We start from the raw sequence: 11,600 nt of genomic DNA, 5'->3' as shown, positions 1-11,600 counted from the left end.
CTTTATCTTCAATCTTATCTTTCTTCCAATTCTGATAGAGATAGAGCTTATAAAATCCGTGTATGCACTGTCATTTGGTGATGAAGGACGATAAGGATAAAGATACTTGTGCTTTCTATATCGTCGCAGTACGATTTCATTGCAACTTTTTCCTTGCATGAGAGAGAAAAATGGATATTTAACATTGTATATATTATATTATTTTTCGCGTGTTTCCTCAATTTGTCTCTACTTTTAGCATTAGAAGTTTATTAATCAAATGAAGCGTATATATTTCCTAATTTAACTATCAACAAAGAATGAAATTGTCACAACTGTATGAAATACGGTTTATTAATTTTTATTATATCATTTAAATATTCAAATTTTAAAAAGTATATATATTTTAAATTCTGATTATTAATTATTTTCTCTTATAAATTATCTTATAAATCTCAATAGAGAAATGGAAAATTCCTATTCTGTGGATAAGTTTAATATTTGAAAATTATATCATATTTTCATAATACGAATATAATTCTGGCATAAGTTCATGTTAACTAGATAACTGTTATCTGGCTCACTCGTTACCTGGAGAACGTTGCTAATCAGAAGACCAAACTTCAAGATACGCCAACATTGAGATATACGTTCTATATATATTTTATTCCATAAATAATCTAGCTGATTAATAATCTTATTCTTTCAACGAGACTTTGAAAAATGTAGTTTTTCTTACTCAAACAATTCGATAATGATTGAATATGTGTCCTCAGTGCATTCGTTGACTTCGTAAATTATGTGCGCTCTAAAGTTCACAGTATAATTAATCGGATTGAATTGTAACGCAAATGAATGCAAGTGCTCGTTCCACGGATTGAATTTACACGCTAACGTTGAGTGTAGCGTCTCTGAATTTCGAAGTCCTCGCAAGTCTTTTCGACGGATCTAAGGGTTGGGTCCGACAATTGTACCGGAAATGGACCCGCGTGGAACATGGGTTGTCTCTGATTATCTTTCCCCGTTGGGACTACAAGTCGAAGCTAACGGTAGAGCGATGTCAGTCATCAGAAGTCGTTATCGTCACATCACGAATAACGCAAACATTTAACTAAGCGCGTTTCAGTCGCATCCGCTTAGGCAAGTGTGTGTGTGTGTATTTCTCGCAATTTTTTCCATCTCCAATTTGTATTGTCTCTTCTGCTGAAAGGAGAATCGAACTCGAGTGCGGAATGCTCCCGTTTATTGCTCGCGTCTCTCAGGAAGGTGTACGAGGAGGAGCGCTTATATATAATATATAAGTCTCGAAAGACGTAAACTCTTATTTTCGGCTCGTGTTTCCGGCTTGTAAAACTGAGGAACGGTCCGTGAAATGGAGACCGGGAAACGTAAAAGTGTCTATCGCTACATGTCGTTATCGTTATCGGGGTGTGGCTTCGATATCGATGAGGGTCCTCGGAACGAGGTTTCCCTATCAGTCGCGTCAGGTATATATAGGGCCCAATGCGCGCCCTGCGCTCCACTAGTGATCGGGATTATCTTTTTCACGTAATTCGATGGCACCGCACGTCCGATCACCTCTGCATAGCTGTACGTGCTCCCAAGTCTCTTATCACCGAATCCCGAAGTGACGGCTCTTTATCACGTTTTGCGCGCAGATTGGAAGTGATCATGGTTTCCGTCGCACGACCAAGTCGTAGCACGGCCTTCGCGCGACGTCGCATCCTTGAACCGCGGGATCCCGATCGAATTCAGTTTCGATGACGATTTTCACTCGTAGACCTCACCCGAGAAGATATTTCGACTGGATTTCCGCTCCGTCCGTGCGCGCCCGCGAAGAGCATCGCAGGATAAAGTCTTCGGTTCGTTATCATCAGGTGACTTCGCACGAGATTAAGGCCAGAGAACATAGTCAACCACCTCTGGGACAGGCAGACAAATCGCATCCCGCATCATCGTCCACTCCGCTCTTTGGAGTCCTTCGGCATCCTCGTATCCGCGTGACTCTTAGTTGGAAGTGAGGATCTAGGCAGTGAGCGGCCAGTGGGTCTTGATAACTTGTCAGATCTAACTCTTCCAGCTCAGGGTTGCGCGGCTCCACGTCGTCTCGCAGTCGCAGGCCGTAGTGTTGTTTCCCCCCTGGTGAATCTTTCACACCCCAAATCGATCATTCCGAGATGCGTTGATGGAAAGCGGGCGTCACGGTTCAAGTGGAGAAGTGGTCTCTGCGCTTTGTATTAAAGTGAGATTCAACTCCTCCAACTTATTCCTGATCCCCCGTGATCGTCGGCAATTGATCCTGTGCGACTTGGTCACCTGCCCGAAGATACTTATTTATATGAACTTCAATATGTTTATCTGTTAATCGCTGTTAATCGCTGAACGACTAAGTGCTGTTACCATATCGACTATGAAATTAGTTCAACTTTGTTTCTTATAATCATGTGTTAATACTTGAATATGCGCTCGATAAATTTAAGCTTAATGATGATTTTTGTATCTCTAATTTGCGCTGCGTTTTAAGTCGCGTGTAAAAAGCATTACAGTTACCATGTCACTCCTTCTCTTCTTATATCTATACTCACTATACATTTCTTTATAAATATATATTTTATTAATATATGTGGGGAGAGAGAGAGAGAGAGAGAGAGAACGCTTAAAATATAGAATATAATATATAATATTTATTATACACATCCAGCAAATTTTTTTTAGAACGTTTATTTATTACACATAGGTTTATTTGTATTTATATCGCATGTGATATTAAAATTGTTTTTTGTAAATCTCCTATGTACTATCACTTTTGTCCTATTAGATTGCCCGAATAGACGAGGAATGTATTAACGCTCTATTGACCTTAGAGTACTTGAGCCTTTTGTGCCAAGTAACACCGGTGGAAAAAGATACCGAGATTGTGTTCGGACAAGCACACCAAGGAGTCAAGTATCACGGTGTCGCGGGCACGTCTACAGATCGTATCTCAGAATGTCCTAACCCAACCGAACCCTTCGAAGCGACGCCGATCATCGACGAGAGGATACATCCCATGTACTTCTCGTTTGATACTCTGAGCATTTTATCAAAATGTCAGCAGGCGGAACTCTTGTTCTCGATGTTCGCCGATGGTTAGGGACTTACTTTCTAAGACTCTAATGAGTAGGGAAAAAGAAAGAAAAATAAGTAATTGATTTTATTTTGTTAGATCCTGTGCATATCGATGAGGATAGTGCAAATAGGATTCTTATGGGAAACTTCCTGGAACATATGAAACAATTGCACAATAAAGAGCTACTGCTCACGTCAGCAGAATCGCAAAGATTCACTAAAATGCTTCTTAACAGGCCACGCGAGAATATTCCACCGTTACCTTTTTTTACGCAAAGAGGTACAATATTAGACTCTTCAATTATCGTATTAAAAAGTTGATAAATATTTTACGGTATTATATTTCTTTGCATTTGTCTTAATACAAAGGTATAATATTCTGTAGCCTTTTTAAATTATTCTACATTGCATAACGTTTATTTTAGAGAAAAATTGTAGAGATGACACGTCAGATATTTATCCGAGGTGGAAGTGTTTCGTTAAAGGAATTAGCACGACACACGTCATTATCACAATATTACCAGCAACTGAAAAAGATGTTCGCCTGATAATGTACACAGGCGATAATTGCACAAGTAACAATTCCGAAAAGAATTGCGACTCGGATATTTTTGATCTCGATATGAACGAAAAGATATCGTCTCCAACATTATGTGCAGAGAATATATCTGATTTTGTGACAATGGAACGTAGAGAGTCAAAAATTTCTAGTCAATCTACCACTGCAAATAGCACGTCGAAAGCTAATGTAGACCATAATTTTGATAATGTCGACAATGAGGGCAGCCTTGTGATACCTGTATACGTCTACGATTGTTCTCTAGCATTATTAATTGATGCACTGGTTGGTCAGTTACAAACACCTCAGAATAAAGATATCTATCAGGATCATACCTTTAAGATCGGAGAGCAAATTTCCGAAGATTTCATTAGTCTCAAATCAGAAAGTAACACAAAGCCTTCATCTCCGGAACCGAAGAGTGAAGATTCCGACAATATTTCTAGCGGTAGGCAACTATATAATATAAATAGCTACATAGTTTTGAGATCTAACATTAATGATGAGAGAAAGATGTAGCATTTAAAATAATAATTATTGACATTTTCTTAATACGTTATTGAATTCCTTACTGCTATTGATGTTTCTAACACGATTGATTTTTTGTGCTAGATCAACGAAGTTTGATGGAGCATTGTAAGCTGTTGAGCTTGGCACATTGTCATTGCTATGTGGTCGCAGTTTATAAGTCGCTTGCACTGCAACAGTCATTAACCTACGAGGATATGGAAGCTGCTGTGGCACAATGCGAGGAAAATCTGATCGAGATTAATATTACAAATTACTTACGTTCGGTGTGCAGACATTTGAGCATGTTGCCGGAAGGCGACCTGCTGAATCAATTGAAAATCTCCGCGTGCAACGATGTTAAACCGTTGCATAGTTTGATAAAAAATAAATTTAAAAGGATTATGGCAGTCGCATTTAGGCCTGTACCTGCGCATCCAGAATTTTATTACTGTTTACCATCGTGGATGTCAGAAAAAATGGTTTGCATCTCTGTATACTTTGCATTATTATATAATACTTAATAATAGACTTTGTTATTTTATAAAGATTGTGTTATTTGTAGGAAGTGGTGTCACAAAGAACAGATAGCGATGACGATCTAGATGAATTCACATGTCACTCTGAAATGCCGGCTTCAAAAACAGATAATTCTTCCAATCAAGGTAGATAATACTTCAAATATATTCCATTATAATAAAGAAGAAATTTTTATTATGTTATAGAATGCATATTAAATATGTGATTATTATTGCTAGTAAGCCAAGCCGTCAATATTACATGGCCGGTCACAAATCTTCACAACAACGAGAAGCTATCTCATTCCAACTCCAAGGACTCACTTATCAGCGATTTTGATGAAGAAAACACGTGGAACATGAAAGATCAGCCGCTCTTCTTACACTTGAGCTGCTCGATTCGTTTCCGTTCCGAGCTTTCCAGTATACCCGTTAAATTGATGCCGACTTGCTTTACCGAGATTGTCCAAAGGATTAGTGACGGCAAGGAAAGAAATCTTGCTGAATTAAGCCTGGACGATCTGAAAGTTACTTTGGACATCATTTGTTTGAGCCTCCCTAAAGAAGTGTTGGAAGTGTCGTTAGAACGTTATCCTGCATTAAGGACGACGTCTTACTGCAGTGCTTCGACGTTCGGTAGCATGCCGAGCGGTAGCAGTCCGGGCGCAAATACAAAGACTGAATCAATGCAAGAAAGAATGCCGCAATTGCCTCAGCATCATGCAGTAATCAGCTTGAAGGACGAGATTGAGTGGCTGTTGCGAGACGAAACTGCGACGGCCCTTCTGGATCATCCCTCGCCGAATGCTGATACATTAAAGTTTATAGCACAGCATGTATCGGAATCTACCGGAAAATCCAGTTGCTCGATGGATAAAGTACCTTTACATTTTGTCTTCCCGTCAGAGAGCAGCTCACCAAAATTTTTGAAGGAATTAAAAAATCTTGAGATCGACAAGTACTGCATTTGCCAAGAGGCCGATTTATTTTACTTCGTTAAGAAACCGGAAATAATAGTACCTGATATAGAAGCAGATACGTCACATGTAGATGTAGAAGAACAGCCACTAAAGGACGGTAAATAATCTTATTTGCAATTTATTAAACAATTATAGTACAAAGTATGTCTCTTTTAGAAGATATTAAGAATATATTATCCCTTAAAACTTATACTAAATATTTTAAAATATATATTTAAAACGATTCCTCTTTTTAGAAATGTTTATTTATAAAAATTTAATTACTTATAGACGAAAGCATTGAAAACGTGGAGCAAGAAGAAGTAGCTACTACTACAATTCAAATAAACGGGCAAGATTCCGGAGACGCGCCAGGTTACTATTCTGAAATATCGAGTGTAGCCGAAGGGAAACATGGGACAGATGACGGATATGAAGGCGACAGCAGTAATTGCGAGGATGATTATCAGTGGTTGATAGAACTTGACAAACACAGAGATTGTTTACCCAATTTCTGGCTAATTATGAATGTTGAAAGTAGTCATGTTAATGTCTATTTTCATTGCAGGTTGGTAAAATAAAAATTATTCCCTTATTCCTATAATAACAGCTACGTATAATAATCAAGGAAGACATTTGTAACCTCACGATTTTCTTATATAGATTTTTGGAACTTTCTTCGCCAGAAGTGGATTGTTATTCGCAGATACAGAAAATGCTGCTCGTTCAAATCAAAGCTATATGCCGGCGAGTTAATCAATACTTACTTTTACAAAATCTTCACGATACTCGCATATGCGATCTACTGTTGGAACCAGAATCCACTGAAGATTACAACACTTGGAAAGAAACTGGCGGCGAATCTGGAAATCTCTTCCAGAATCACAGTTCTTCAACGTCGAATGTCACACCAGGCATGTTCCGATGCCCTGTCATTTGGGAGGAACCTTTCAACCTACATCCCCGCTTAAAGACCGGGTCTGGCAGATCAGGGTTATCAAGAGGAATCAAAGCGTTACACGGCGTACTTAACAGGCTCTCAGTTAATAATCGAAATAATATGTTCGTATACCAAGAAAATAACGAGAATGTATTTTACCTGCGGCTTCACGAGCAGATGAACGACGTTAAACCTTTGCAAAATAAATTGTCCGAGAGCGATGAGAAATTAGTTGTCTCGCGCAGCAACAGCGTCGCATCCTTGTCGCAGGCTAAAGGCATCGGCCTGGTAAACGATCATGTGATAGCGAACGACACGAGACCTAGAGTTCGTTCGTTTGGTGAAAAAGAATCTGATATCTTGAACAGAACTGGCGATTCGATTATCCTGATGGTGCATGGGATATCGGAAGCCGGTCCTGAAGTCAAACGGGATTTAGTGCAAGTATTGCAAAACCGTCTCGACGACGCGGTGTTGGAAGTATTATCTGTGATGCTAGCGCGTAATCCAATGTGCAAGCTGACACCGGCGGACGTGCACTTTATACAAAAACCATACAAGTCTCCCGAGAGTACAGTTCAACTATCGGTGCAGTCACACTGCTCACGATACATGGATGCTTTGGGATATTACTTGAGGCAAAATATACTGCAATTTTTGTATATGCCGAAGTACACGGATCTCGGAGCTCACTATCATTTTCAGGATTACACCCCGTTAGATGGCACCAGAAAGAGGGTTTCCGAATCCGATATTTTCTTGTATAATCAAAGCCCCTCGAGTGGTAACAAAGGTATAGCGTGTATCGCGTTAGCCATTACCGATGGCAAAGGAGAATCCTCGGCATATCCGAATAATTCAAATGATCAGTCGAGCTTTCCTAAGTTGTTAAAGGTCGAGAATTTCGAGAACATCGTATCGACCAACGTTTACGATCATAAAAGTGATTCTAAGCCGAACGCACAAATGTTCATCGAATTTCGAATCTGGAAGCAGGGCAGAGTCAACTTGGAATCCTTAATTCTGAAATTGTCGTCCGCTGTGAAACATGGTACTTGGGACCTAGTCACGGAATATAATCTTCTGGCGACTCCTCTAACGGAATCAATAGCTCCTTCAGCAGTTGGAGAGACTACAACGGAAAACAAAGAAGTCCAAACGCCCGTAAAGACGTTACAGTCACAAGTTTCCGACAATTTAACGATTAATCAGTACGAGCTCGGCGAGAGAGGAAAATTGAATGAGATCTATCATATCACGCTAGCACGCTGGTTTCAGTTTGCACTAGAAATGGGTGTTCCTGCCGTGAAAAAGCATGAAGTGACCATTCATCACAAGCATGCGATTCCCGTGATCGTGAGAGAACTGCAAAATCTCATACGTAGTCAAGATCCAGACACGTCTAGTAAAGCTTTTGTTTTGCAAGATCGACAGCCATTCCTAAATCAGTTTGTTGTTTCGCATAAAGCTGGATCTGCGCCCAAGTGGTCTGATAGCATCCGGAACAGTTTCGATCAGTCCTTAGGGGAAAATACGGATCAAGAAAGCGCAAACTCGCCCGTGTATGTGCCGCATGAGTTTAACAAAGACGAGCAAACTACTTACATCAAGTGCATTTTAATCGCAAGAAATTTTCATCAGTGGAAAGCATCTTTGAGTAAAGAAATAGATCCGGAACTGCTTGCTCCTAAGGGTCAGTTGAGTCCCACAATCCCTGATTAAAATCTTACACATTGTTAATTTTATTACGTCTTATATGTTGCAGATCAAAAACAATTGCAGAAATTTAATCCCCTGATATCAGAATCGAATTTTGTGCCCAGGCAAAGGATATTGTTAGCTGAAATAACAAGTGACAACGTTAGTATTTATTATGTAACATGTAGTTATGAAACGTTCACGAGAGTACAAACTTTTATATTATACATTTCCAGATAATCATTTATATGTACAACTGGTCCAAGGAAAAATCAGAAAAATTGATCAAGCAAACGACAAATTTGGGTACATGGCTGTCTTCTAGATCAAGTCTATTTACCAGCATAATTATGCAAAAGTTGGGTATATTTCATCACAAACTCACCCGAGAACCTCAGCAGAGAGAGCACAGTTCTCAGTATTACCAGATCAACGATATGGAAAGTCTAGCGAAATTTCCAAGTCAGTCAAACACCGATAAAGACTGGACTCGATCGAGCAACCGAGCGCAGTCGATGAAGAACAACACTTTTCCGTGGCTCCAAGTGGTCGGGCAGGCAATGCGCGATGCGAAACCGAACGCTCCGCATCCTCACAACACAACGGACGCGATCGTAAAGGCTGCCTACGACTTGCAGGACTTACGGCATCGGGATAAAAGGAATAAAGGTAATCCATCGAGTCTGCGTGCACCGCAATACGATAACTATAACGTGAATGTATCGTTGCAGAGGATCTGGAGAAATTGTACGCAATGTGGCAGAGCCGCACGTCGAACATACCGATATCGCTGAATGCTTTGAACACATTCAAGCAACACACTCGTTTGATACACTTCTGCCATACACCTCTCCTGTTTTTACCGGCCTGGCGTTTGCAGTCCGCCGCTACGAGGGATCATTCCTTGACACCGCCGCAGTCATCTCACTTTGGAGTGGACGGCAACGCGCACGAACAATCGTCTCAAGCAACGCAGTCGAAACAGGAAGCGACGAACGCGATTATGATAAAGTGGCATCAAGAGCTCTGCAAGTCGATGTTGTCCGAATATCAACAGTATCTGCAGATCCTGGGCTTCAATCCAATCCAAGTGGAGTCGCCCCATAAAACGTTCGTTCGAATTCAGCATTGTTAGATTTTGATTTGACAAACATGCGAATTTCTGCATTGCGTTTCTTTTATAGGGACGAGGAGCACGCACAGCAGCAGTCTTATTATCTCAGGAAGTCCATGCTGGGCGGTATTTTGTTGTTCGAAGTTAACTTGTCGCAGCCGTTCTTCATCGTAAAGTTGCATATCATTGAGTGCAACCGCTTGCAGACGAAAATCAGCAGCGGTATGATGAACCAAGTAAGATAAAATTGAAACTGTATCTGCGTGCGTACATATATCGGAGAACTTGTGCAAATGGATTCGTTACAGTTCGTATTAAGCTTCGTGGACGTTTGCGACAAGATTCAAATCAACATGCATCTACATTCGTTCACATACGATTTTCACTTGCGTTGTATTCACTCCTACATCGCTGGAACTGGATTGTGGTCCTTGCAACAAGGTTACCATCTCACGCACTTTCTGGACGACTTTATCAAGTATTACAGCAAGGCGCCGAATTACGCCCGGAATCTGATATACAGCGGTAAGCTGCTCGAAAAGCATCTCGGTGGTTCGGATCGCATTCGTTTATTTATTAATATGGCGTACATGGTTGTTTCAGACGTGATAACAATACGCGATATAGCGATACCTGCACGTACGTTGTACTCCTATTTGCTTTCACACGAGAAAGTGTACGGCATGCGTGTGTTCGTTATGTCCGGCGAGCTCCAAGAATCTCACGATAATGAATATGTTTTAATTAAACTGCAAAGTACTCCCTCGGTCAGTTATTGCGACGCCCACGATACCAAGTGTACGGATGATTTCGACGTAGCCCTGATCGTGTCGCGCATGGAACAGTTGCCGCAAATCGAGAGGACCGAAATCACCTTGAAATATTATCTGATGTTGACGAGCAAGAGGGAATTATACCCAAAGAGGGAAGTGGAGAACAACAAACTGGGCAAATTTAGGACCGTGTACAGCGTTGGGAAGCCCGCCACCAGCTCGTATACGGAGAGCCCGGTGGAATCCAGTTCTGTCTCGCCGACACCGCCGTTTGTGAGAGACAATTCCAGGACGGAGTTGTCGGGCGCCGATCAGCAGGAGAGCAGTCTCGAGTCCTCGGGTAATACGACTGTTGAAGATACCGACGTCAAGACAGCGAGCTACAACGTTCATAACAATTCAGCGCCGACGCCTCCACCAGTTCCAAACTCTCCCCTAACGCAAAATCCCAACATGCCAAGCGCAGTCTCGAACGTGACGTCGTCATCGTCGCCGCATTTGGTGCAAATCCGGCAGGAATCGGTGAATTATCTGGGTTACTACTCGTCGCACGAGCAGCTCATGCAACAGACGATTATGGTCCAGGCGAAAGCTGCGCATCAGCACATGACCAACATGGTGGAGCGCGGCGCGTTGCAGTGTCGAACGCACTTGCTCTGGGATAAATTATTGGAGAACAAGACTTCGATGACGTACTCCGAGTTCAAGGAGCTCTGCTCGTTGGCCCACATCGAACCCCTTACGAATCTGGACCCTAGGCTCGGTCCGCTTGTTAACCAGCCAGTTTCGTGGTACCAGGCACTGTCCAAAGTGTTGCAAAACAAATATCAAGAGCATCACAAGCAATTTATTACCTCCGACGGGAATATCACTCATCATCTCATACTGCATCCGACTCTCCTTCAAGCATTCATGATGCTGACCATCGATATGCACACGTCTAGAGGAGTGAGTAGAATAAAATGCGAGATTTAAGGTATAAAACACGATGAAAAATTAACATTTGCTTTAGGATTTATGCGCAGTTTATCGAAAGTCCACGGAGATTAACATGCCGATAAACATGGAAGACGTCTACGCCCTAGTCGAAGGTTTCGTCAACGCTTGTTGCTTTCACTTATGGATGGGCCTTTGCAGCCAGTGATAACATTCCGGACGTGCAATGCAATGGCATATTCCTTGTGACAATTTTGAGGTACTTACAAAAATAATTATGTGCAGTGTTACATAGCGAATTATCTCCTAACGCGCGAATCAGTGCTCTAATTGCTAACATGGATTATTACACTTATACGACTTTGTAAATATGAAATATATATTTTCATGTTACATACATTAATTCTCATGTAGTTAATCGAACAATAATTTATTCGGTAATACATAAAGTTAAGCTATCTTTTAAAGGGAGACTAAAAATTGTCATATTACGCAGCATTATCGATACT

At 41.1% G+C, this 11,600-nt stretch overlaps 1 protein-coding gene across 2 annotated transcripts in view; it reads left to right on the top strand.

Annotated features, from left to right (window-relative positions):
• LOC105568349 (protein SZT2-like) overlaps nt 1-11,494 on the top strand; it is a 17,473-nt gene extending 5,979 nt beyond the window's left edge. For both annotated transcript variants that reach the window (XM_012023954.1, XM_012023955.1), the window contains 15 exons: nt 2,798-3,107; nt 3,185-3,367; nt 3,513-4,094; nt 4,259-4,635; nt 4,719-4,818; nt 4,912-5,748; nt 5,922-6,198; nt 6,294-8,263; nt 8,336-8,430; nt 8,505-8,937; nt 9,000-9,378; nt 9,453-9,618; nt 9,691-9,907; nt 9,986-11,103; nt 11,168-11,494. In XM_012023954.1, the coding sequence (XP_011879344.1) occupies nt 2,798-3,107; nt 3,185-3,367; nt 3,513-4,094; nt 4,259-4,635; nt 4,719-4,818; nt 4,912-5,748; nt 5,922-6,198; nt 6,294-8,263; nt 8,336-8,430; nt 8,505-8,937; nt 9,000-9,378; nt 9,453-9,618; nt 9,691-9,907; nt 9,986-11,103; nt 11,168-11,299 (7,176 nt within the window). In that variant the 3' untranslated portion in view covers nt 11,300-11,494. The remainder of the gene's footprint in view (nt 1-2,797; nt 3,108-3,184; nt 3,368-3,512; nt 4,095-4,258; nt 4,636-4,718; nt 4,819-4,911; nt 5,749-5,921; nt 6,199-6,293; nt 8,264-8,335; nt 8,431-8,504; nt 8,938-8,999; nt 9,379-9,452; nt 9,619-9,690; nt 9,908-9,985; nt 11,104-11,167) is intronic.
• Nucleotides 11,495-11,600: the final 106 nt, after the last annotated feature.

The sequence above is a fragment of the Vollenhovia emeryi genome, unplaced genomic scaffold (genome assembly GCF_000949405.1).
Source record: "Vollenhovia emeryi isolate VEMERY1.0 unplaced genomic scaffold, V.emery_V1.0 DF939130.1, whole genome shotgun sequence".
Classification (NCBI taxonomy): domain Eukaryota; kingdom Metazoa; phylum Arthropoda; class Insecta; order Hymenoptera; family Formicidae; genus Vollenhovia; species Vollenhovia emeryi.
Note: the sequence above shows the minus strand (reverse complement) of the source record. Positions and strands in the feature narration are given on the sequence as shown.